We start from the raw sequence: 26,149 nt of genomic DNA on the forward strand, positions 1-26,149 counted from the left end.
TCCAGGAAACAGTCACGACATTGGATTAAAATATGGATTACTACACCGCAAAGCCAGCAGTGCCAAGGTTTGCTCAGAAAGATAACACATAGGTTACTTTACGTCCTGGCAAACGATTCCTTTTCATTCACTCTGTACCACCATATGTTTCTGCACAAGCGTGCACGTAGCACGCTTAAAAATGTACCCCACACTTCACCCTGAAGGTGATCTTTTCTATACAGTTTCCACTAATCCTGGAAGCAGGGCTGACAAAAAGGACCCACTCTAATCCTGCTAACTCACCCTAGCTTCACTGCATTTCCCATAACCCTGCAGCAGTCACAATTCATTCTAATCACTTTACAAAACAATCTTTAGTAAAAAGAGGAAAAATGCAGACTTGTAAGCCAATTTAAGAAATAACTGCTGATACATCAGTTATTGACTATTTCACTCCTGCTCATGATAGTGCTCAAGGCAAAACCGAGAACAAAATGACAACATCAACCGCACGCAATAAACTGTGGCCCAGGAGAGCACTGAAGCCCTAATTGACAGCTGTCAAGCTAATGGGAGAAATGGCAGCTGATTCTGGAAAATTCTGTTTTCCAGGCAGATATTCAGGGGAATCTATCAAGCCTTTTTATATTTATGCCCCTTTTGCTTTTTTGCCTTTTTTTTTTTTTTTTTGCATTGTTCCTTCACACTTTGCCGGAAAAAAAAAAAAAAAAGCAGAGGACAGCCATAACTAATCATTTTGTCAGCTTGCTGCTAGGAAGAATCTCTGCCCAACAGAGAAATATGTGGCAGGTTTGGAGGCAAATAACATACCAAGGGCTGACACTGCAAGTACCTTTATAGGTAGCCTACTTTATCGCTACATTTACTTTTGGGGTATGTATGTAGTTGCAAGCAATTGCCATAAATTAAAGCGAGCGTTCCAGTCGCCAGAGTCAGAGCTGCCTGGAAATCTGGCGGCACAACCTGTGTGCCATCTTGCATCTGCTTGCTGTGCTGCAGCCCCAGCCCCGCTGGAGGGGCTGAGCACTGCCACGGGCACTCAGCTCCCCGGGAAGTGCAAGTGCTCTGCACCCCTGAAACATCAATTCCGTGTATTTCCCCGCTCAGGCTGACCAGGGCAACCTCTGGAACGTAAGCGCCGAAGTTGGGAAGAGCCTAAAAAGTGTGCAGCAATCTCTGGGGCTTAAGCCATACCATATCTATTAAAATATATATATATACTATTGGCCCAGGTTTGTTTGGGATTGTTGGTTTTTTTTTTTCCTTCCCAGAGCCTTGAAAGAAAACTCAGTGTAGATGTCTGGGTCTTACTGTTTTGTTAAATTTTTAAATAAATAAATAAATAAGTAAGTAAACTAAATGTGATTCCAGCAAATCACTAGTTCCTCCCAATCCCTCCTCAGAAGATATGTACACAAAATATGTATTAAGTCGTTTCTGTCAGTAGGAAGTACATTTTCTTGATCTTTTAAATAGGTTTCTTAAAAAGCTGCAAGTGAAAGCTGTAATTTAAGGATGGATAATTACTGTTTGCATGAACAAGTCTGGCCTCTATTAATACAATATCTTAGCTTCCCCAGACAGTAGCCTCTAACTGGTAAATACCTTCTTCCTCCTGACTTACATGACAGAAGTCTGACTATCAGCTTGCTTTAACAGGTGAGGAATAAAATTGCAATCCCTGACTCCTCTTCCCAAATTTATCAACGATATTCACTTGAGTCTCAGAGCAAACAAAGTGAAATTATCGTTTTTACAGATTCTTGATTCTCAGAGACAGCTTTACTCTTCCACAGTGTGGTGTTAACACTTGGGCTAGACATAAAGAATTTGTGCACCTGTCTGTTATGTCTGCGAGCTCTGTGCTGCTGAGAGTTCTTTGTTGTTGTTATTCCACTCCAGACCATTAAAAGGGCCCTAATTCCTATGACATGATTATCCAGGTACCAAAGCCCATTTGTCACCTGCAGCAGAAAATTGAGTTAATGCACAACTAAAGGCAACCAGGACTGTGTAATATCAACTTGATTACATCAAACTAGCTGCAAACCTAATTCTGCTGGATGACACTGCGTGGAGCTTGTCATCTCCAATCATTAAAGCTGTCAGGAATCCATCAGGTTTACAGCTAATTAGGTGAACACTAATGAAGCTGGCAAAACAACTTTTCTTTTTTTATGGCTGAGCGGACCTTTCAGTTTGGAGAAAAAAAATTCTCGAGTATTCTCAAGGTTGCTGGGGACTGGATTTCCTGAGTTACCAATCAGCAGACATCTTTAATTCTCCCCCCACCACCACCTTTTTTTCTCTCTCAGTACCAAGCAATCAATTTGTCATCACTCTCAGTATGCCACAAAAGCAGTCATGAACCTTATAACTCGCAGCTCTCAAGCCAAAAAGGGGGGGAAAAAAAGTTTCTTCTGTCTTAAAATAAAACGCCTCATACAGCTCACTTATTTATCTTCATGCACTTATCAACAGCATAAATGTTCTTGTTTTTTCACTCTTGTCAAATAAGTAGCCCTTCAGTCATTCTACATCCCCCATATCCATTAGGCAGAGGCATTTTGATAAAGTAAAGCCAAAGCTAGTGTATGGGAAAGAATGAAAGCACTCACTCTGCCAACTTCTGATTGACCATTAAGCTATTGATGAATGTGCCTGTCAGGAGAGAGACAATTAAATCAAATATGAAACAAAGTCGTTTTGACGGGTCATTTTGATAGAGCAAAACCATTCTTCCATCTCCTATTAGTCCTGCAGTCAAGTTTTTGTAATGAATATTTCTTAACTAACCTGTTATTTCTTAGCTGTTTTTTAAGGTGTTAAAAAAAAAGCCTTTGCTTTTACTGCTATTAGAAAAAGTAACATTTCCAATGTGACCAATAAAAACAGCATCTCAGTGAGAAGCAATTATACACAATACTAAATGTTTAATGTGGCTATCAAAAAGCTAAAAGTTTAAAGAGATTACACTTCTGCTAAATATGAAAGATAGATCGCACATCATGGATGATTCACTTGAGAAAGGAGGGAGAGAGGCAGAGTGGTGGAGGGAGAGAAAGATACCTCAGAATGTGTGTTTAGTGCAGAAACATTTTCTCCCAGCCTATGGAGAGCCCAGCTTACAGCAGAGTGGAGTGTGTCAAACACAAGGAAAATCTAGATTTTGCAGAACTAAATTCACATTACAAAACAGAATTTCCCAAGTACTGGGAAAAGTTCACCTTTGTCATTTTTCTTGAGAATTGTTATTTGATGGCACAGGCCAGAAAAGCAAAATATTATCATGAAGTATTTGGCTACGATATTGTTTGCTAGATGGTATCACTAGCGTACTGAGAAACTTTCCAAACTTTCTAGCTGTTTGTATGCAGGGTAAGACTGCTGGAAAGCCTATTTCAGTACTGCCTGAGTGCATGTGGATGTCACAGAGGAGAAGAAAGGAAACACGAACATTGTTATTTACAATTTGTGCTACTCCCCGAGCCCCTTGCTGTTCCCCAAACCCAAAGCCCCCCACTCGGAGGAGTTGTGAGGCAGGGTGGAAGCACTGCCCATGTCCCACCAGCACCCTGCAGGGCTCCAGGGCTACCTGCTCCACGCTGTCCTAGCACAGCACAGCACTGCACTGCCAGGGATGCTCTGGAAAAGTTCCCCACCGGGCTGTCCACCCTGTCCCCCAAGGCTGTCCCTCTGCAGAGGCTCTGCTGTGCTTCCCCTGGGCCATGGCAGCCCTGGGCCATGGTAGCCCTGGGCCATGGCAGCCCTGGGCCATGGTAGCCCTGCTGGCTGGCCAGAGCCCCTCAAGTTGCGCTAACAGAGAGTTGACAGGCCACGTGTGACGTCACCGAGTCTGGCGTTACCATGGCAAGTGATTTATTGATGTTTATCGGGAATGAATAGATCAAAGGCTGCCAGATGACAGGCGATCAATCAGACATCAAATCAAGGATGGCAACAGGCCAAGGAAACCTTTTCCAGCCCACATATCCCCAACTAAGGATTACTGTAAAATTATGTGGGGCTTTTCTTTTACTGTTTTCTTTTCAACTTGGCTTTTCCAAAAAATATTGCTTAAGTTTAACAGGAGTTGATGTTTCTAGCAAAAAGAAAAATAAGCCAAACAAACAAAAAACCTCACCAGCACAAAGCCTCGAAAAGTGTTTCTAAAAAGGAGAAAAAAAAAACCGGTGGAAATTGTAAAGGCACTATCAGAAACATTCACCAGTCACTTGACAATACACAGACCCTTTTTTCTTTTTTTTTTTTTTTTCCTCCTTTGGTTTACTTTGCAGCTTCTCCTCTGGACTTATAAATAAGAAATCAATAGGATTAACAGAACAGGCTACCAAAGAAAGTGACCAGCTAGGTGGGTCTGTCTGTCCAGCAGAGACATCTCCAGTGCAGTACAAGGGCAGAAGAGGAAAAGGTAAAAGTTGGGCAAAAGAACCAGTTCTGGGCTTGGATCTTCAAGTAACACTGCAGACCCTCCAAACCACTTTGTCCCTGACACTTCATTCGCAGCATGCCATGTATTTATACATACCCTCTCTCTTTTCTTTAGGAAAAAAAAAATTAAAAAGCGTATTTTTCCCTGGCTTTCACAAACCCTTTGCCTGTGATGGAAGGGGATGTAGAAGAACGAAGACTACGAGGGAGAGAAGCAAAGTAGGTGCCAAAGTACTGACTGGAAATAACCCAAATTCGGCTCCCTGGCTGCCCCAGCCCCGGAGTGACACGGAGCACAGCCCGAGCAGCGTGCCGCACACACCGCCTAGCCCCGCTCAGGGCACCGAACCGACCCGGGCACGGCAGAGTTCCCAATAAAGCAAAGCGGGCACCGAGAGCGGGCAGCGGGCTTTCCCGCGCCCCCACCCCAAAGACAAAAAATAAATAAAATAGCCCGGAGCCCCCCGGCCCCGGCGCTGTGCCTCCAGCCCGGAGTGGCTCGGCAAAGCCCTCGGCAGGGCAGCAGCGGGGCGGCAGCGGGGCAGGAGCGGCGAGCCCGCCGGGAGCCGGTTATGAAAGAGACCGAGGGAAGCGGGAGGAGAAGCCAGCGGCCGCGGAGGGAAGGGAAGGCACGGCAGGGAAGGCAGGGAAGGAAGGGAAGCGGCTCTCGTACCTGCTGCGCGCCGGGGCGCTTGCTGCTTCCTCCTCGGCATGCTGGGCTGCTGCGGGCGCCGGCGGGGGGGGGCAGCCGGGGCGCGGGGGTGGGAAGAGTTGCCTCAGCCCCAGAGATCCGGTGAGCTGCTCCAGCCTCGGCGCGAGGGCTGGGTCGGGGATATATTTTTTGTTGCTGTGCATACACGATGCCGAGTAAGAGGAGGAGGCGGCGGCGGCGGAGGAGGCGGCACAGAGGAGAGGACAGCCCTGCTGCTGCTGCTGCTGCTGCTGCTGGCAGAAGAGGGGGGAAGTTTGACAAATCGCCCCGGAGGAAGGAGGAGGGGAAGCCCCCCGAAGAGGTGTGCGGGCGGGAGGGCTGGGGAGAGCCCGCAGTCCCCCCCACCCCGCCCTGCGCCCCCGGTGCCTGGCCGGGCTGGGAGATCACGGCATAAAGACGGGGGAATCTCTTGGCCGGAGCCGGCGGAGCCTCAGCCTGCGCTCCGCACTCCCGGCTCGGCGCTGGAGCGGCGGCGGCGGCAACAGGCGAAGCTCGAAGGGAAACGAGATGATCGCGGTGTCACTCAAACTGCTCCGCCGAGAGGGAGCGGGGCACCGCCGCCGCCCGCCCCGGGCCGCGCCTTCGCTCAGTGCGCATCGCCCGCCGGACCGGGCACGGGGGCGGGCAGGGGTCTGCCCGGGGCGGCGGCGGGGCGACCCCCGAGCCGCGCCCCCTCCGCCACCCAACTTCGCCCGCCGCCGGCGCCGCTCTCCCGAGCCACCCGCGGCGGCGGAGGAGGGCTGGCCGGGCAGGGACAGGCAGGGCAGCCCGCCGGGCTCCGCGCCGCTCGCCCCGCTCCCCGCCGCAGCCCTTCCCTTTCCGCCCCCGCGCGCACCCGTTCCCCGCCGGAGCCCCCCGCGGCCATCGCCTCCCGCCGCGCCGGGGCACGGGACCCCCCCTCCCCGCCGCCCCCGCCCCCGGCGAGGAGGGCCCGGCCCCGCCGCTCCATCCCGGCCGCCCCGCGCGGTGACAGCGGCGGCGGCAGCCCCGGCTCTCTCCCCGCCGCGCCCGGCACCGCCGCCCGCCCCGGCCGCACTCACCGGCGCGCCGCCCGCCCGCCGGCACATCCAGCCCGCCGGCTCCCACCTGGCTGGCGCCGCGGCCGCCGCGCTCCGCTCCGCGCCTGCGGGCGGGCGGTGTCGGGGCCGCCCCGGCCCGCGGCCGCTACCGGCGGCGCCCCCGCCAGCGGAGCCGCTGCTCCCGCCCCGCGGGGCCGGAGCGAAGGGGAGCGGGCAGCGCCCGCGCCCCACGCACCGGCTCTTCGGGAAGGAGCACTTTTCCCTCGCTTTCCCTGTTTTGGGGGCTGATTTTTTTTTTTCCCCTCTCTCTCTCTCTCAGTTGGGGTTTTTTTTGTTTTTTTTTTTTTTAATTTTTTTTTTCTCGGTCCAAGTTCACTGCCGAGCCGCCGCGCTCAGTTCGGCGAGCGCCGGCGGATCGATGTGCTGCGGGTTTGATTGCGCATCCCTGGGCGGCGGGGCCGCGCGGCGCGGCGCGGGGAGGGCCGGGGCGGCGGGGGGCGCGCGGAGCACGGGCCGCTCCCGCCCAGCGCCGGACCCGGCGGGAGAGGAGGGAGGGGAGCCAGGGGAACAACAACCAACAGGGAAAAAAAGGAAAACATAAAAAAAAGAAAGAAAGGGAAAAAGAAAAAAAACCAACCCAGTAGCTTTTTTTTTTTTTAAAGTTCAAGAGGAGGAATTAAAAAAAAAAAAGGCTGAGCTCACTTTTACGGTAAGATCAAAAAAAAAAAAAAAAACCTCCACTCGCCCCCATTCTTCGAGATTTGGGATAATTCCAAATACCTGACTAAGTGCAGATGTTGTTGCGTCTTCACATCCTATAAAGCCGCCGTGCCGCTCTCGGGCTCTCGCTTCCCTTTCAAGTTCCAGGAAATTCAAACACTTTACATGACGGGTGGAGAAGGTTTGGGATAATTTTTTTTTTTTTTGATTATTACTGTTACGAGTTGATTTTTTTTTTTAAGCTGATCTTTAGGATGAAAAAAAAAAATCGCAGTCGCCTAAAGTCCCAGGGAAATTGCTACTGTTGGGGGAAAACGAAACATTTCTTGCAAACAAGAAAATGGTGAGTTGTCAATTGCCGCTTCTGCTGCCAAACTCGCTCAGTTCCATCTCATTGATACTCGCTGGTTGCTCCTCACAGTTACAGTATCTGCTCACAGAAGGAGCGATCAGATCTGCTTAAGAGACGACACCGAGACGTTTCCCCCCCTCCCCAAAAAGCCCCGTGTGTGTGAGTGTGTGAGCGTGGGTGAGCCGTGCGGCAGGACGGGGCCGGGCGGCGGGCAGCCCCGGCGGGGCGGGCGGGCGGGCTCGCCGCCGCGGCGGTGCGTGCCGCTAGATCCGCCCTAACATCTGTCCGTCTCACCATTGGCGCATCCATCAGTGTCACCCTGGCTGCACATTGCAACGACAACACATCAGACACTACGCAGACCGGGATTCGGTACAAATAACCAACATACTAAACAACTTAACCGGGGAGGAGGGGACCAGCCGCAGCATAAGTATTTACAAATGTTAGACAGCCTCGGGAAGCAGGGCTCGGCTGCGGTTAATAGCTCGTTCATTCTCTCTCCCTCCTCCCCCTTTAAGTAGGAAATAGAAAACCTAAATAATTCACGCCCCCCACCCCCCCGAAGGATGCTGCCGGCCGGGGGCAGGGACAGGGGCAGGGACAGGGGCAGGGCGCGCCCCGCGCTCAGCCCGGCTGCGCTCCCGGCTCGGCGGGGCGATGGCTGCGGCAGGAGCGCATCGAGCGCGGAGCCGGCGAGAGGCGAACCCCGCGCTCGGGTGCTGCCGGCCGAGCCGGCCCGCGCTGCGCAACATGGAGGATTCCTCCGAGCTCTGGAGCGGGAGAGGTTGAAACAAACTTTGGGCTGCTCGGCCGGGAGCCTCGGGAGCCGAGAGCCCCGGAGCCCCGGCCGGCTCGGTTCCTGCTCGCCGCACGGAGTGCGGGGAAGGTCACTCTGCCACCAGGCGCTGGTAAAGCGCCCTGAAAACTACAGCGAAATTAAAATGACACGGCGCTTGTAGTCACTGCAGTCCTGTAAAGGCTGTTGTGAAATGTGCGAGAGCCCTCTCCCAAAGCCAGGGACGATCCCGATCCTCCTCAGCTGCTGGCTGCGGGGCATCCCGAGGAACGTGCTGCAGCGACCAATCCCGAATTTCGGGGCGGTTGCAAGTTGCGAGAACTTTGTTCCTTCCACTTCCCTGTCTCTAAATGCGCTCATCTTTCGCTGCCTTTGTGCCAGGCTTAGCCCGCCCGAGGGATGGATGTCAGCCCCTGCCCGCTGCCCGGCTCGGCCCGGGTGCCCGGCGGGGTGCGAGCCCCTCTGCCCGGCGCGGCTCCGCGGGTGCGCTCGGCTGCACGCCTGCGTGGATTTGTGCGTGTGGTGCCATTCGTGTTTGAACGGCTTCCCGAGCAGCACAGCCTGCATGGAGGATGCTGGCAGGTGGCACCGCAGCAGCTGAGCGGTGTCACCAACACAAACAAACACGCGAGACTGTACCCGGCCCCGCTGCGTGGGGAGCTTGGTGTGACCAGCAGCGCTTGCCTGGCTCTAACCTGGGCGGCCCACACAGCGGAGGGTGATGGGCTCGTACCAGTGCGCCGAGCTGGGACCGGCAGGGAATGAAATAAGTGAAACTTTCCGTAAACAGTAATTGGAGGAACTTTCTCAGTTCACTGAGGAATAATAATTCTCGTGTGTGAGGGAGAGAGGAAGGCAGCAGATATTCGTGCACACAGACACATACACTGCACTTACACGTTCACAACTCTCACTGCCAAAACGCTCGGGAAGTTGTGGAATAATTTGGTTGTTTACTATATATATATATATTTAAGGAAGAAAAAAAAGTCTATTGAACTTTCTATCAGACGATTTTCAGAGGGAAGTGCAGATGCCTCAATGTGCCTCGGCTTCTTTGGGGATCACACTCTATTCCAGAGAGTCAAAACACGTAATTTTATGAAGTGTAACATTTCCAAACATAACGCATCAAATCGATGGCTGTACAGACTCCATCCACAAAGACTCAGCACACGAGGCTCAGCCCTAAGCTCGCTGTTCCCGGCAGTTTTAAAACAAGGTACCCATTATTTATAAGTCACATAATTAGATAACCATCACTCCTGAACTTTCCAACAGCTAAAAATCTTTTTTATCTTTTTTTATCTTTCCCCACTGGGCACCTCTTATTGCCCTTCTTTGGTGTACGTTTTCACTGCTCATATCATTCCTCTACACCAAAACTCCACCAATTGCCCGAGACACCTCTTTCGTCCCCCGGCCCGGGTGGAGACAGCGGCTGAGCCGATAAAGGACCACTGGAATTAACTGCTGGCTGTGGGAACGGCCAGGGAGGATCAGTGAGGAAGTTCAGCAAACTTGGAACAGCTGCCTCTTGAAAACCAGCGTGTTTTAGCCGAGCTTTAACCTTGTTCTCTCCCGAGCAGCGTGTTGATGTTTCGCCACTTGCTCACTGCAAACAAGGCAGGGAGCGGCGTGCGCCGAGGTGCCCGTGTGGCTGATCTACTCGCCGTTCGCCCCGGTTCACTGCTCTGCGGGGCTCAGCGCCGGGCACCGAACGGCCCCGGCCCGGCCGCTCTGCTCTCTCCCAGCTCCGGCCCGGCTCTGCCGGCGCCTCCCCTTCGAGCGGGGCAGAGGAGCCGACGGGGACCTGCAGGTCCTCGCCAGCCGAGTGTCCCCGGAGCTGCGGGAAGGGCCGGGCACCGGCGAGCCGGGGCCTTTGGAGCCGGGGCTGCAGGGCAGCGCTGCCAGCGGGCCGGGAGCGCCTGGCGGGGCGGTGGCTCGGCCGGGGCCGGGGGGCGAACCTCGGCTGCCAGCGCGGGGCTGGGGTGTCAGCGGGCCCGGGCAGCCCCCGCCGGCACGGGAGGACCGCGGGAGCCCCACGGAGGCGCCGCCCTTTCCCGGGAGCAGAGAAGGCGGCGGGCCGCGGCCGGTACCGCCCGGCAGCCCCTGGCCGCACTGCCCCTGTGCAGGGCACAGCCTCCCCTCCTGCCCCGCGCCTCCGCGCACCATCGAAATGCGCCAAGGACTTCGGCTTCTCCCGGCGAAGAACAAAGAAGCAGCAGCTTTCATTAAGGCTGGACCAGATGAATACGGATCTGACAAGTTTGTTTAAAAACCCCACTGCCCACGCCCGAAAACGATACTGCGCTTCTGTAAAATACAAAGTGTTGTCAATAACCATTATAGCAGCGATAATGATCTGAGAGGAGAACAAAGACATTTTGTAATATCTACATAACTTTATTAGAGCAAAATTATTTTAAAATGCCTGTGAATTCCCAAACCTCCTGAATACAAATGAATAAAAGTTTTTCTTCGGGCTAAAATCTTTGCTTGAATGTAAATTGTTTGGGTAAGTGAATTTACACAGCAGCAAAGTTTGTTTGTCTTAGTCCAGTAGCTTTGCTTTAACGAACCAGATGTTTTGTCTGTAAATTGTCCAGAGGACTTTTACAGTTCTGACATGCAATAAGCCCCAGAAAATCAGAATTGGAATAACTGTGTCCCTGCGATTAGGACCAGGCATTTCGGGAAGAGCACGAGGGAAATAGGAAAGTGTAAGCACGCTCAGTGTCCTCATATTTGGAAACCTCATTTTAAACTGTAAGTAATCTTGTCCGAATCGATTCGCTTCTGCCTGGAGTTGACAGCAATTCCCCACCCAACCCCAGATATTAGCAATACATCCCCCCAAGAAAAACCCCAAGCACAGTGCGGAGGGCTGGGGGAGTAGGCTTCGGCCGAGGCAGCCGCAGGGCGCGTTGCGGACCGAGCGGGCCGGCCCGGAGCGAGCCCCGCGTTCGGGGCTGGCCGGCGGGCGGTGGCACTGCCCGGCCCCGCGGCGGGCGCTCCCTCCGTGCCCCGGCAGCGCCGGGCGGCAGCGGCTGCTCCTCTCCCGCGGGGCACCGGCGCTCGGAGAGCACCGCCCGCCCCCGCCCCGCCGGGCCAGCAAGTTCGCGGTGACACTCGGGCAGAGACAGCGGCGGCCCGGCGGGGCTCTGCGGGATGGTGCCGCTGCTGCTGCCCGGAAAGCCGGGCCCCGGCGCGTCCCCGCGGCCACTGGCGAGTGCTCTGCCTTCCCTCTCGGCCGGAGAAGAGCTGAGGCCACCGAGCTCTCCCGGCTCCCGCTCGCCCCGGCCGGATTTCCCCCGGGCTGAGCCCCGCTCGGCCCGGCCAGCGCCCGCCCGGCACTCGCCGCGCTCCCAGGGGCTGCGCCCTTTGGAGATGATGCTGATCTAAAACGAGATCTATCGGCGCGATTCAGTCCCGCTCAGCCATCACTTTTCCCCCTCCCTTGAAAGGACTTGGGGTCCCTAAAGAAACAACCGGCCGCTGCTTTGAAGGAAATAAGCGATACCATTCAGAGCTACTGTAGCGTAATGCATTCACTGGGGCGGCAGGAAAACCTTTTAAAGAAAAATAGTTACAGATCCTGGAACTCCACCACATGTGACAACAAAGGCTGTTGTCTCAGTAGAAGGGCTTTAGCTAATTTTACCTACACAAAGTTTTACTGGCTGCAGGCTTTGGGAACGCCTTTGTGGAGCCTGGCAGTGATCCTCAGGGCTGGCTAATTTGAAAGGCATTTGGAGGATCCCGGAGAACTGGAAGGGATTCCCCGCTCATTTCTCGCATCACCTGAAAGTTCCCATCGCACAGCTGGCACGGCTGCTCCTCTACTGACCGCCTGTGACTCAACGCAATGAAGATTTTGTTGTGCTCAGATACACTTTTAAAAAAAATACTTGGAGTGGGAAGTTGATGAAACTTAAGTCAGAGCAAAATCCTTCTTTTTTTTTTTTCCCTCACAGAAACTTTCTTCCCTGGCGGGTTTTTTGGTGTTTGCACACAGCTCTTGCACATAGCACTTTCTCAGTAATCAGCTGCCCATCTGCCAGTAGCTCACCTTGACCCTGCCCGTTCCGAGCCCCACTGACCGCCAGGCAAAGGGACACTCCAGCCGTCCCTGCCCGTGCCCGAAGCGCGGCCAGAGCTCGGTACCCCGGGAGCACAACGAGCGGCTCCCGGCGGCGCGGCCGCAGCCCCGGGCAGCCTCTTCCTCCTCCTCCCCGCTCTGACCCCGCAGCGGGGCCGTGCGGGCCGCCAGCACACGGACACACGAACAGCCCCAGCGGGGCCGTCGGGTCGTAAATCCCGAAGCCCCGCGCTGCTCGGGGGCGCTGCGCTGAATTCTCCGCGCACGGACAGCGCGGGCAATGCGGGCCCTGCGCGGGGCCGAGCGGCTTGTGCGGCGCCCAGGATCCCCCCCACGCTCAGCCCTCGGCCGGGAGAAATGGACAGAAAAAATGCGATCCGCCGAGCGGGCGCACCGAGCAGGCCCCGAGCCCCGGCGGCGCAGCTCCTGTCCCGCAGCCCGGGGCGCTCCCGGGCACTTGTCCCCTCCCCGACGGCCCTGGGCGAGCAGCAGCAGCGGCCACGCCGTGTGCGGGGACAGCGCGGGGACAGCGCGGGGCAGGGGCTGCAGCGCTCTGCTCCCCAGCCGGGCACTGGGCTTTGCACCGCCCGGCTCAGGCGAAACGTGGAAACTAAGAAAATCTGACACCACCATTGATTCCCTCTCTTTGTTCTCCTCCGTACACAATGGAGAGAAAGGAATGTGACTTTAAAATTACAATTAACCAGCTTTCTGTCACTGGGTATTTATTCCTATCAAATCTTTCTTCTTCGAAAAAGCACTTCTAATTGCAAAAGAAAACAGACGATTTAAAACACCTTGTATCCTTCTGTAATAAGAGTTGCTTAAATTATGACTGGATGTGCCTAAACAGTCATCTCATAGTTTCCCACTGATTTTGGTCAGGTTCAGAAAGAATGGCATTTTTTTTCTAATGTTTTAAAAGTATTAACTTCCTTTCAAACATTCTTTAACCTTTAATGTTTTGTAACTTGATGAAAAGGTCACTTTGTTCAGAGTGGATGCATCTGCTCCATAATTGTTCTAATATCAGGCAGAGCTCCATCCTAACACTACATTCTTTTATGAGGATTTTTTCTCCTTAATATACTATTGTTAAGGTTACCATGAGTAATTGTTCTAAAGGCAAAGAGCTCCAGACCAAAGGATGCTTGCACTTTATTTAATTTCACCAGCTTCAGATGTTTAGAGCTGTATTCAGCAGATGATCTTAGCTGAGCTCTGAGAAGAATAACTTGAAACATTTCACCTCTTCCCACTTGTGGGGCCTGAGGTAGAAAAGGAACAGAATAAATGGCTGGATTTTTAGACTGAGCTGCATAACAAAATAGCACAAAATACTGATTAATGCTACTTTGGACTGGCAGAAAGTTTGATCCAAGTATCCCAAAGTACTCTACAAAGGGCTGTGTCAGAAAGCTGAGGCATGGATGGGTTAAGACCTAAGAGCAGAGTGGAGATGCAGAGACCACTGGACATCAGCATCTCAAGACTCAGCCTCGAAAAGCGATATGGTGGTAGAAACATTGCTCATCTAATTACATTTTAGACTCCTTGCTGTGAAGGAAGCAGAAGCTTTCCAGCACATGTAAATCAATATTTATCATTAGGAGCAATAATATTTTGAATCTGCAGATTTAGCCAGTTTTGATATAGAAAACCTCTGCTTATTCCCATATATAAGCTCAGGAGATGAATGTGTTCATTGCCACCCACGGGCTGAGAATGCCCATCTGAGGGGCAGCTTGTGGCCCCAGCTCTGCAGCCAAAGCTCACTCACAGCACTGTACCCACTCTGCAAGAGCAGTGATCATACCTGGCTGCATATTGGAGACTGGAGCCAGAACCTTAAATTGATGCAATTAATCCCTCTAAAATACAACAGGATTTTCTAATTCTTACACAGTTCAAACATCCAGAGAATATGTTTAATTAAAACTTGGCTATACTTTTTTTTTTAAGATTTTCTCAAAAAACCCAAAGAAATGAGCTAATTATATTGCTTAGTATTCTAATAGGTGCTTTTTTTTTTTTTAATAACACACTTTTCTAGCCAGGCCAGTCCCTTGAGGACCAGTTCCTCATTTATAAGGAGGTCCCCAATGGGAGTTAAAAAGAGGCTATTTTATAAGAAGAAAATATATTCTGAAAGAGGAGCCATACAAAGATAACCCTGCATCCCATATATCAGTATGGAGGCTGCAATGTGTATTCCAGTGATGCAAATCTTCCCTTGCAATAATTTGCTCGTTAGTGTTAACGAAAGCCCAGATACTGATGTCTCTGTATTTGTTCTTCTATTTTTCATCACACTAATGCTTTTAACTAAAATTATTTTTTAAAATTTGCTTTATTTAAAGAATTTAAAGGTCAGTCCCCTTCCTTTCCATATGCAAATCCTATTAATAGTAGAGGTTTGATATTAATGGGAGTTAATAGAGTAGAAACCCCCTTCACACAAGAAACCCCACAAGAGAACAAAATAATATCAAGATAATTTCAGTAAATTTGTTGCTTCTTTTTCCCCTTTGAGTAACCAAATATCAGGGGAACAGTACCTTGGAAACAGGAGTGACAGCCAGAGGAGAGATGAGATGTGAAAGGGCACACAGGGCCCTCCCCAGCTTCCAAAGGCAGGGCTGCAGGAAAGGACAGAGCCCTCAGCAGCTGGAGCCCATTGCCACCTCCTCCTCCTCCTCAGCATCACTCACACCTACAGGAGCCAGGCAGGACACAAGGTACTAACACCCTACCCATCCTCCTAAAGAGGGAACAGGCAACTGCTGCTCCCTTCAGAGGCCAACAGCCTCCACCTGTGGGACCACAGCAGCTACTCAGAGAAAAGCAGGAGCAGCTGGAGTTGATGAGGGAGTGAGTGAAGTTATTGCCTCTCCCAGCCTGTTTAGCCAGTTTTGGAGTTTAACTGTCTGGTCAGTGTCTTTCTATCGATAGTTACTGTTGCAAGACTCACTGAGGTTTTGATAGCGGTTTTTGGTTTTTTTTTTTTTTTTTTTTTTAACTACAGCTGTTGGTGTTAAAATAACAGCACTGATAAGCCTGAGGAGGTGGAGTTAGGGAAAGAGGAATAAACTCATTGCTTTCATCTGCAGTCCCTGTAGGAAAATTTCTCCCAGTGCTAATAAGTGAGGAACAACCCTATCTAGCTTAACTTTTGCAATAAAACCATCTGCACTGTTTTTCAAGCAGATGAATACAGACACCAAACAGCAAAGCATCATTAGTCCAGAGCAGCTTCTCCCTCGTTAAGAAATAGAGAATAGCTGGTGCAGCCCCTGGCCTGGCCAGCCCAAGTACGGCTCCTGCAGATTAAGGTCCTCATCTGTTTAATTAGGGCAGGCTGAGGTAATGTGATTGAAAGATGTGGAGAAAGGGATGAGTCATGGAGCACAGAGTGGTGTTAACTTACCTCTGATCAAAGGGCATTAATCCCCTCCCTCTGAACACCTGGGAACCTTGCAAGGAAGTCCATCCTCACTGCAGCCTCCTCCCTAGTTGTCACTCCTGAGCTGAAAAAGTTTTCCCAGTACTTTATCTCAAGCTGCACTTAGTGACATTGTTGTACTACAGTCCCCAACAATATCCCCTCCCAAAACTCAAAAGATCTCAGGGTTTTTTTTTAGAGAAACCAACTTTTGTTTCCTTAAATTTAATTTATTTTTCCCACTGGTCATACCAAAGGGATTTTTTTTCTTAATCCCTGAACCTGGTTTTATCCTTAGAAAAAGGTTGTGTATAAGAACTATAAACAGTCCCTGGGAGCTGTGGACAGAGCTCTGCAATGCTCTTGGTCCCTCCAACCTCTGAGCTGCAGAGAGACAGCGATAGCAAGGACCACAGTCCTGTGGCCCCAAAACACACAGAGCTGCTGCTTCCATGGCTGGATACATCGAACAAATCATTTTTGCTCTTCTTGGCTCTCAGGATGTTGGAAAGTCCCTCTGAAAGAGGGGCTGTGGGCAGTGACAGCCCTTGTGACACACACCCAGCCTCCATCTCTCAGAGATAGTGTTTCTGGCTCTTTGCAGACTAAAGCAGATAGTATCGTGCCATACCGGGGCTTGCATTAAGGTCACCTTTGCTTTCAGGGCCTTGATGTGGCCGTAGGTTTGGCCAGGGAAGGGCTGCAGGGTAGGAAGCACGCTGAGATAAAAGGCATCACGTTTCTGAGGAAGCCAGGGGCCATTCACAGGCGTGAGGTTTGGATTTTAGCTGAGACACACTCACAACTCCCCTTAGCTCCTTGGCAAATAGGAGAGCACAGAACTGTGTCTTGTGTCTGAAGTGTGTGACAAAATAAGACTTATATGCTTATGTTTTGGGGAGGTGAGTGCTGATTGCTACAAACATTCTGTTTCCAGCCAAACAGCAAAATTCTGTAATTGCCCAGGTAAGTCACAGGATGGAAGAGTTTGCATTTTTGCAAAACATTAGGTATAAATTACTTCCACAAACGGGAGCCTGGACTCAACAGAACACAGTTGTCTGTTATAGCAAATCTGGTGTTCCCAGACTCAAATCTGCTACAGGCATTCTAGATTTTAATTAATATATTGTTTCATATGTATGAGTATTTAATGGTTTGGGTTTTTTTTTGTTTTCACACACAGCATTTTCAGCTTAAACAAAGTGTGTTCTCCGCATTGTTCTCAAAGCAATTGAATAAATATCAGCGAGTCTATAGATCTGGCCTCCTTTGCAGTGAGCAGCACAGCAGTCATGCTTCACAGCAAAGGGATAACATCCTCCAGTGCAGCTGATAAGAGCAACAATTTACAAAGCAAGAGATCCGTTATGCAGTGAAAGCTTTATTACCATGACTGGATGTTACATCTCCAGCACATAAGGGTTAATCATTGCTGCAGTTTGCAGCTGGTTGGTGCTCCCAGGGGAGCCATAGCAATAGACTCCTGGTGTAAGACAAGGTCAGCGCTGCTCTCCTGGGGTCAGCAGGCCACGTGATAACACAACTCCCAAACTTCGCTCCGAGCACACACAGGTGCCAAACCCATTCTGTGGTCTGGTGTAGAGAGCTTCTTGTGGTTTTTGTTCTCCTCAAGAAAAACACACACACAGCTCTGTGGTACATAATTGGATGGCGAGTTCTCGGAGCTCCCCATCAGCGAGAGTTTTCTGTGGCGGCAGTGGGTTCAGGAGTTTGCTGGGTACATGTAACATTTCACGGGAGACTTACTCTTAGTGGACTGGGAAAACAGAGCAGTCAATGCTGAGTTTAAGGGCCAAATCCTGCATAGTTCGTTCAGTCTCACGGTATGAAATGCTCACAGAGTAAAGTGGGCAGAATTGGGCTGTAACATTCTATTAATATTTATCTTCTACTGCTACGAGACACAACAATAATCAAATAAGAAAAAGTTTAATCCTCAAATGCAGCTTTAATCTTCAAATTGGTTAGCTTATCAGAGGGGTAATATTTATTTTCAAAGACAGGCTGCTCGGAATGATCAGCTGAAATAGAAACCTATAAGTGAAAGGATGTAAGTTTATTGGGCTGTGTTGTCTATATTTATAGTTTCTGCTCGACCCATATTTCTGTTTTTATATGCATGTGTCAAAAATTAATATACGGCAAACTTCACCAACAGTTTTAAGAGATCCTAAAATATAATAAAATCAATAAATGATGTTCTGGCATAAATGTTTCTGTAGCTGAGGGTGGTCAGGTTCAAAGGGCAACATCTGACCATTTCTCTTTCCCACCCTGCTGCGGAGTAAGACCCTCCCCTCAACTTCAAATCACTGGGGAGAGGGTAATTTAAGCTATACTTGATGTACCCTATACATCACTGTCTTCAGGACCAGGTTTAAAATTAAACTCTGATGTACAAAGTTAAACAAAAATGAGATAAAAATTGGCAGGGGTTGAAGAGGGTCAAAGTAGTCAAAACACAAGGTAGACTATTGCTTCTTTTGATTTATGTTATTCTGTGCACTAAAAAAAAATAAAATTATAGTTCTTGTGAAGACTTTTTTCACTGAGAATAACGCATTTCTAATTTGTTTTCTATAGACTTACAGGCATTTGGTCTGGGAGTTGGAAGCACTTATTTATTTATTTATTTTGGCAGGGGGAGAATATCCCAACTGTTGGCAGAATATTCAAATTATCATTAGATGCAACCTTTGTCACTCCACAGCAAGTGAAGGAGAAGAGTATTTCACCTTCCATTAGCGGTTATCTTGCAATGCACATATCTTGTATTTGTCTAGAGCTTTGATTTCAGGCACCTCCTGTAAGCTATAGTTATGTCTGGTAGCAGAAAGAAAAAGCTCAGTGAATGTTTCCTTTTGCATGTTTTACATGCACATAATGCAGTTACCCTCTAGAATTTCAGTACAGGAAAGATGCCAAACAGCAGATTCTTTTGAAACCAATTCAAGAAAATCCTTGCAGGAAGTAAATTTTTTATGATGCAGTCAACTTTTCCACATATTGCCATTTACATGGTTAGTGTGTTGACTGCAGGCAAAATCATTTGGAATTGTAATCTTTATTTTCTATAATATGATAATGAAATCAACTACTATCCACAAGAATCAAATGAATTTCTCTCTGCTACTCCAGTGGGAGAAATAAAAGGGTTCTACTGGCTAAATTGCCAGGCTAACGGGAAAATCAAAATAAAATCAGATCCTCAGATTGCTAGTGAATAAAAAAATGCTTATTTTAAACATAATGGTGGACATATACAGATCTTGAAATCTTTTAAAATCTGACCAAGCAAGGTTTTTTCCAAAGATTTTTGATTTTCATACATGAAAGTCCTTTGACTTCATATTGATTACAGCTGGCTGAAGTGTTGGCATACTCTCAGTCTGTATAAGGGCATGAGACAGCAAAAGCCTCAAAACTTTGAAAATGTCTGAACTTGATTAGAAATCCAGCAGGAGAGAAACTTATGTTATCCAGACAAATATAAAAAAAAGATTTTCTGACACTGTTTCACTAATACTGACAATGATGATTCTTTGTTGTTAATCTAGTAAGGAGCTGTTTGCCATTTAATACTCAGATTTTAGTCTTTGCCCCAGAAGTCCAAGTGATGCATTGTGTAAAATGCACTTTGTATGTGTGATGGTACAGACTGACCTGAATATATGCCATTAGTATACAGAATTTTGCAAGCATTTATGTACTAATTAATAAATGCAATCCTTCACAAACACCTGATTATAAAGCTGAAGTGCAGCAGCATACAAACAGCAGGTTGTTTTAACAGATACAGCCAGCAAAGCTAAAGATCATATGTTAGAATGAGTCTACTATTTGTGATCTACTGTGCCAAACCCTCTGGATCTAACAGCTGGGCAATATTTTTTGTACCACTAGTTAAGACTGTTTCAAAGATCTTTAAAAAAACAAAAAAACCCAAAACCCAAAAAACAACACCAAAGAAACCAACAAAAGTTTTGGGTCACTCACTCGTTCTGTAACTGTAGCAGATCACATGTAGCAAAGAGCAGAGCATAGAGTCAGTTGGTTAGAAAATTATAATCCAAAATTTCCTTACATCCATTACACTTTGGGAGTCAGAACTATGAATTAAGGAGATGGTCACAAAGGTCACAAGGAATTGCTGCAGTATTCACAACATTTGTAAATACTGTGAGAGCTGTAGGATGTTATAACCAAAGTTCAGAAAGACTGAATTGGACAGGGTTCTGTATCAGGCCTTTTCCATCCACCTGTCTGGAGGGAGATTTTCCATCCCAGTGCTGCTGGGAGGTTCAGCTTTCCCTATTGTTTTGTACTGCCCATTTTAAGTGCATTGCATTCTTCTAGAGTGAAATTTACCCATTGATATGTACAGATTCTCTGTCCTGCTTATTAATGAAGTTTCTCCAGTCCCTGTTTTTAGCAGGGAAAGCAATCACACCTTAACTTTCCTCTGTGTGCACTCAGATTCACATTATTTTGCTCAGGCACTTGAAAAGGTATTGTGCTCCAAGCAACAAGAAAGAACCAAGTCTATAATTTAATAACCCTCCTCTGACTAATTAGTATTCACTCAGTGAATGAAGGGTTTCCAGAGGTCCAGTCAAAGGCCTGAGCACCGTTTAAGTCCAGCTTATTCCTCAAGGCACCTCTGAACTGAATTGGGCCCCATTTTATTAAATTACAATAGAAAGCCTGCCATGTCAAGTGTGCTGATGCTGGAGACCCAGACTCACAGGACCTCACACAGATAAGTAATCATCACTTATGCTAATAGCACATTTGACTCCCTGGGATGACACATGAGGATGGACTACTTACTTGACTAAGATTAGTAAGAACAGGCATGTTACACAGAACAAATGACTTCTAAATATCCAGCTGCAGCAAAGTGCTGACTCCCATCAGTGAGTGTTGGGAGGGTGAATGAAGGGCAGCATATGATCTCTAGAAACCTCGTTGAATGCTATTATTGAATTGGTGACAGTTTTGCAGATTTCTAACCCATAATAAACCTCAGCTTTGCCTCCTCAGTGACACTTTCTCTCCACTGCTTTCCTGCTCCTCTTTCCTTTTCTTTTGCCATCATCCAACAATCCTTTAAAATTATTTTTTTTACGTCTTTCTTCGTTAATGTTTGAAAATTAATTTTGCAGGTTTGAAAGGTATCTAAGTAACAGCCACAAAGCCACAAGCTCTGCTGTTTACCTGCAGAGCAGACTACTTGGTAGCATCTCTCCAATGCCCTGCCAAGGTTCCTCCCCTCTGCTCTGCTGAGATCAGTGCAGTCTCTATGCTCATTTAGTCTTTGGCTTCTCCCTTCTAAGCTGACAATTAGGGCATCATACAGGGTATACCATTCCAGTGATTTTGTCTGATAAAATGCCCAGCTCTTAGGCCTCTGTTTAATACAATTTTGTTCCATACGGGTCACAGAAACAATCCGATTTTGGCCCGTGTGATCTATAATGCCTTGGGAAACAGCACTCCAGGAAGGGAGAAATCCTTGTGTCTAACCTGACTTGGTTTCACTTAATTGTTTTTGAATTTGTCATGGTCTGGCTTTTTGTTCCCTATTTTGTTTCCACTAATTTAAAAAGTATTTTTTGCCCTCCTTGCTTTTTCTATCCTGAAAAAATTTTAAAAATTCTTCTTTTTTTAAATCACTGTTTCAAGAAGCTTATTCTGAGAGCAATGTAGTAGTGACCACTGATGACTAGCTTCTAGGGATTTTATGAAGCCAAGGTTAATTTGTTCCTGAGAACTGGAAAAACCATGAATGGTGAAAAATATTCCTGGTACATGCATAATAACTGGTATAAATATTGTATCCAACACCAAAATCCCAAACATACAACCTGCTTACCAAGGGACCCTTAAATCTGGTTTTGTTTCACTGTAATGTAGAGCTGTGTATAAAAGCCACAAAGACCATAAGTATTATATCATTAGTAGTATTCTTAAGTGAGTATTTTCCTGTTTCTTGGGGGCTCATAGCTCAGCTGTAATGATTGTTCCATGTGTGTGTATGTGCCTGGGTGTTTTGCCAATCACATAAGTGAAATAAAAATGCCCTAATTTCTACAACTTTGCTTTCATTGCGCTGTACAGCACTAAAAGCAGAAACAGTTTCCTGAAGAACTCCTCCATAGCAGGCCCTTGAACAAGATGACTGTTTCTAATAAGCAACAGCTGTCGTTGTGGTTTTACTAGTCAAATGATTCATGTCTCTTGCTCAGAAATGATAAGTGGAACAAATGTTTACTTAGATATGTAACAGAGGAACAATTGAAAAATAGTAGACTGTCAAATAGAAATATTTTCCTGTTATCTGATCCTTGACAATTAGTCTGAACTGGTATTTAGTCAGAAGGCAGTGTTACAGCGGTACAGTTGGAATGGTGAAGGGTTTAGCTCACAGAGCTCTGCACACCAGGCTCAGCAGGGTGGTGTGCCAAGGTCTGCAGCAGCTCAGCAGAGTTTTGGGGTGCACAAGTACGTCTGTACAAACTGCTGCACCCCTCACCCCTCGTTTCCTGGCAGGCTCCCCTCCTATATTTAGTCATCTTTGAAAGGGGGATGGTGGACTTACCGTTTCCTCTCCTTTCTGCTGTCTCCAGGGAACACCAAAGTGCTGCTCTGCTGCTTGGTCTTGAGTGAATTCCCTCAGTTGGCTGCAGCTTCCCTGGGATCTTGCAGGGTCTTCTGGGAGCAGCAAAGTATCCTAATGCAGGAGATCCTGTTCAAGGACAAAAAGATTGCATTACCCTTCAGATGCTGGGGAGGAGAGTCTGTTAGACTCTCCCCTTGATGTATCCTAATGCAGTCAGAGAGGTTTGACACCCCTGTGGCCTCGCAGGGCTTGAGGCACATTTTTTTAAGTGCTACAGGAAGCAGTGGCAAAGTAACTCTGCCTAAGACAAAAATCAAAAAATGGTGTCATCTGCCCTTGAAGAGAGGTCTGGGAGACAAGGAAGGATGGAGAAGACCAAGGGAGCCTTGGGATGCCCTGTGTGCAAAGGAAACCAGTGTATATCTATAATTTATCTGAACTTACATGGATTCCTGCCACTATAATAGGGTTTAAATCCACCTTTATTTTGCATAGTTTCTGGAGTTTGTAGCTTTTCCAGAATTCTCTCTTCAGTATCACTTTATGACACTGCTCTGCACTGTACAGAAAGATTGTCAGAGCCTCACTTTCCCATCTGTAAAATGGGGGCAATATTTCCTTTCTCCCAGCCTTTACTCAGCTTGCAAGGCTCCTGGGACCAGAATTCTTTTATTGTGTGTTTCTGTATTGTCTCGTACAACAAGACCCTGATCTCAGTTGAAGTCTGTAAGTATCACAGAAATAAAAATAGATAATAGTAAAGAGATGACACAAAAATGGAATTTTATATTCTGGAGAGTGAAATAAAACATGTACTAAAGTCTACTAAAGTATAACCATGAGATCAAATGATAAAATTCTTCTGGCAACAAAGAGTTGACACAAATTTGTGAGATTAAACTGAACCAACTCAACGGAGGCTTGTTCTGGTGGTTTATTCATATAAAGTATATGAAAAAAGTAAGTGAGATGATCAAATTACCCTCACAGCATGGATTTTGACATGGATGTAGACTAACTGAGTCACTGGAGGACTGAGCAGGTGCGTGGTTCTAATTATACCCTCAGTCTTGTGAGGAAGGAGCAAACTTCCCGGTTGCTTCCCTGGTGGAGATAAGGTGTTATCAGCCATCAGCAAATGAGAGGGGAGAACAAGGACAAGGCACCTGATGGGAGAAAGAGGAGGAAAGGAGGAGGCAAAGAGAGCAGATTCATAATGCTACTCATCTTTTAAAAATGTATACACACATCCACTCTGAGCCATTTGGATGCCACTTCTCATACTCATTTCTGGTGTCTCTGACTAACCCTTCCTTATGGCGAGGCACACAGAATTAGTTTCTAACATTTTCTCTTTTATGGGCTAGGAGTGAGATATCTGGCTAAATATAATGATTTATTTGTTTATTAATTAATCAACAGGCATGCTAGGAGTTACAATCCAAACTGTCCCTACACACAGGTTTTTATCACCATGTACTATATCCCTAGGGAAATACACATCTTTTTTTCAGGAGTATAAATGGACATTTCTATAAATTGCAACTACTTGGGTGCATGTAATATGCAATATTATTCATCTTTGTATTCCAGGTGAATCCAGACTAGACTACCAGCCTCTAGGGGAGTCTGCTTCATATAATTATCAGTATTCAAAGAATGATTGTAGATGTTGTAGCTTAACAGCAGGTGAATGGTCCTTATCTGAATATTAAATAAAGTGCAACTGGATTTCTGGGTTATCTCTGGCTAAATGTTTGCAAAGTCATTAGTGAAAGCATGCAGCTATAATCTCCACCACTCTTCTTACAAAGGATTTCCACTTTTGTTTTTAATTCCTTTACAGGATGAATTGTTCATCTCCCCTTCCTATACACACAGTCTTGTCCCTTGGTTGGACTACCAGAAACATCAAGGAAGCTGCCTTGTAAGCAGTACCTACACTTTTTTTTTTTAATCCTAAACAACAAAAGAAACCAAGAGAAGAGTGACAAAGAGAAAGATTTATTATTTCCTCTAAAGACTATCAGAGCTCTGAGTGTTGGTAAAAAGCTCTGTAGTAAACTGCTCCTTTGTCCTCCCAAGTTCTAGGAACTTTAGCTCTATATTCAGTTTCCTTATTGCATGATCTAAGAGAAGCTTTATGTATTTATTTAGTAAAACCCTTTCCTTATTGTTCTAAAATGGGGGATTTAATATAGTTGAAAACTGTTTTAGTAGCTTGATAGTGGTTGTTATGTGAATATAGCAGATAGTAGCTATGAGAAAATTAATAGAACAAAGAAAAAGAACAACCCTCCCCTGCTGAGCACAAGGGAGAGACCAGACTCAGCACAGGAAAATTGCAGGAGATAAAGGAAGAGGAATTACCAGGGGACTATACAACACAAGGTTTTGAGACACAATTCCTGTTTCAGTCCCAAGACGCAAAGAGCACAGTGGTGCTACACTCTGAAGAGGAATTTTTAACATAGACATACTCTACACCAGTTAGTTGAGCCAGGACACCACCTACATCTCTTGCCAGGTCCCACAAGAGCTTTGCACCCACCTCAGCCTGGGCCATCAGTGGCAAAGCATTCTCACAAGAACTGCAAGTATTTTGTTTTAATTGAACAAAAAAATAATAGCACATTAAATATTATTTAGCTGAATATTAAAAATCTAATACAACCCCTCCAAATGGTGCCATTACGACAGTAAGCTACAAACTATTTATTTGTACATGGACTCCTATTTATTTTGAGCTGTAACACATGCTGAGTTTTCAGCACTGGCATAACCAACCCTCTTGAGTTTCCAAGCATTATACCTCTCACTGCTGCTGTTCCAGGATTCTGCAGGCTCAGGCAGATGTTTCTACACCCATCTGGAAGGCTTTCTGCTCACCTTTGCAGAAATGCAAGCTAGAAACATTTTTTCACCAAAGGAGGAGGGCAGAGCACTGAGTATGATTTTGTGCTTAGCTCTGAATTGTCCAAGCAGCCACACAGTCTCAGGGCTGAGGGAATACAAGGGACTCTGCTTCTCCATGCCAAAGCCCTGTTTCCTTCCAGAGCAAGAAATGGCAAGAGCTTTTTCTAGCATGTGAGTACTTCTGTGTATTTTTACTTAAAATTATTTTAAGTAAGAATGTAAAGCAAATGACTTTTGGAAGTGTTCTGATTCACTCTTCCATCAAGAAATGGGTATTCTGGACCTCTCTAACTTATCTAGCTTTGTTCCTTGGGACATCTTCAATGGATGTTGCTGTGGACTCATTCTGGGCTTTGTACCTATACTACCACTGCCAGCAATTGAGGAAACAGAGCCTGCAGGTGTGAACTTTTTCAGTCCCATATTACTGACTATATTCACGTGGAGTGAACTGCACAATAATTACAGCATCAGCTCTGTTACTCCTGTTTTCATAGTGTTAGAAAGGAAAAAAAAGAAAAGGAAACTAAGTAAGCAGTGCTTTTTGGTTGTGCTTTTAGTGGAGATGATGTTTTAAAGGGAAGGGCTCTACACATTCAGGCAGGACCTTTAGGTACCATTTCAGAGCTCCTCCTCTACACAATAAATACTTTATTTTAACTGGAACAAACTACAGAAGTTAACAACTGTTTTCTATTCAGCATTTTATACGTAATAAAAAACCCAAAACTTCCACCTAACTACACACCCAACTCACCTCCTCCCCCCACCTCCCACCCCCAAAGGAAGCTAAAAGGTTCAGCCAAAACTCTTCTACACAGTTCAAAACCCAAGTTTCCATGTCTGAGTCACCTGTAGTCACTGGCATTAGTTCTGATTTAACCTTAAAAAAGCCCATTTTCTAATGACACTTTTTAACAATTCCTGACGTCAGGTTATTTGCATTTGTTACTATTTTTATAATCTCTTGAAACACTTAAACACCT

The 26,149-nt window shown here is 47.3% G+C and overlaps 2 protein-coding genes and 1 long non-coding RNA gene across 5 annotated transcripts in view; all 3 read right to left on the reverse strand.

The window, feature by feature from the left end:
* TSHZ3 (teashirt zinc finger homeobox 3) overlaps positions 1-8,076 on the reverse strand; it is a 65,294-nt gene extending 57,218 nt beyond the window's left edge. Inside the window, exons 1-2 of one of the 3 annotated variants that reach the window (XM_085071966.1) lie at positions 6,967-8,076; positions 5,129-5,394 (exon numbers count right to left, since the gene is read on the reverse strand). In XM_085071966.1, coding sequence (XP_084928092.1) covers positions 5,129-5,168 — 40 coding nt within the window. In that variant the 5' untranslated portion in view covers positions 5,169-5,394; positions 6,967-8,076. Of the gene's footprint in view, positions 1-5,128; positions 5,722-6,966 lie in introns of those variants that run through there. The other 2 variants (XM_085071965.1, XM_085071964.1) reach the window with 2 other exon arrangements.
* A 2,459-nt stretch (positions 8,077-10,535) lies between these two features.
* On the reverse strand, positions 10,536-15,603 carry LOC146432368 (uncharacterized). Its single transcript, XM_085072145.1, has 3 exons — positions 15,587-15,603; positions 12,130-12,813; positions 10,536-11,952 (listed from the first exon to the last, which is right to left on the reverse strand). The coding sequence occupies exons 1-3, from the start codon at positions 15,601-15,603 to the stop codon at positions 11,784-11,786; spliced, it is 870 nt and encodes a 289-aa protein (XP_084928271.1). The 3' UTR covers positions 10,536-11,783.
* A 1,362-nt stretch (positions 15,604-16,965) lies between these two features.
* On the reverse strand, positions 16,966-25,891 carry LOC146432369 (uncharacterized). The gene is made up of 3 exons (XR_014854562.1): positions 23,230-25,891; positions 22,227-22,373; positions 16,966-17,381 (listed from the first exon to the last, which is right to left on the reverse strand). It is a non-coding gene; the product is annotated as an uncharacterized LOC146432369 (long non-coding RNA).
* Positions 25,892-26,149: the final 258 nt, after the last annotated feature.

The sequence above is a fragment of the Lichenostomus cassidix genome, chromosome 11 (assembly GCF_008360975.1).
Source record: "Lichenostomus cassidix isolate B80296 chromosome 11, HeHo_3.0, whole genome shotgun sequence".
NCBI lineage: Eukaryota > Metazoa > Chordata > Aves > Passeriformes > Meliphagidae > Lichenostomus > Lichenostomus cassidix.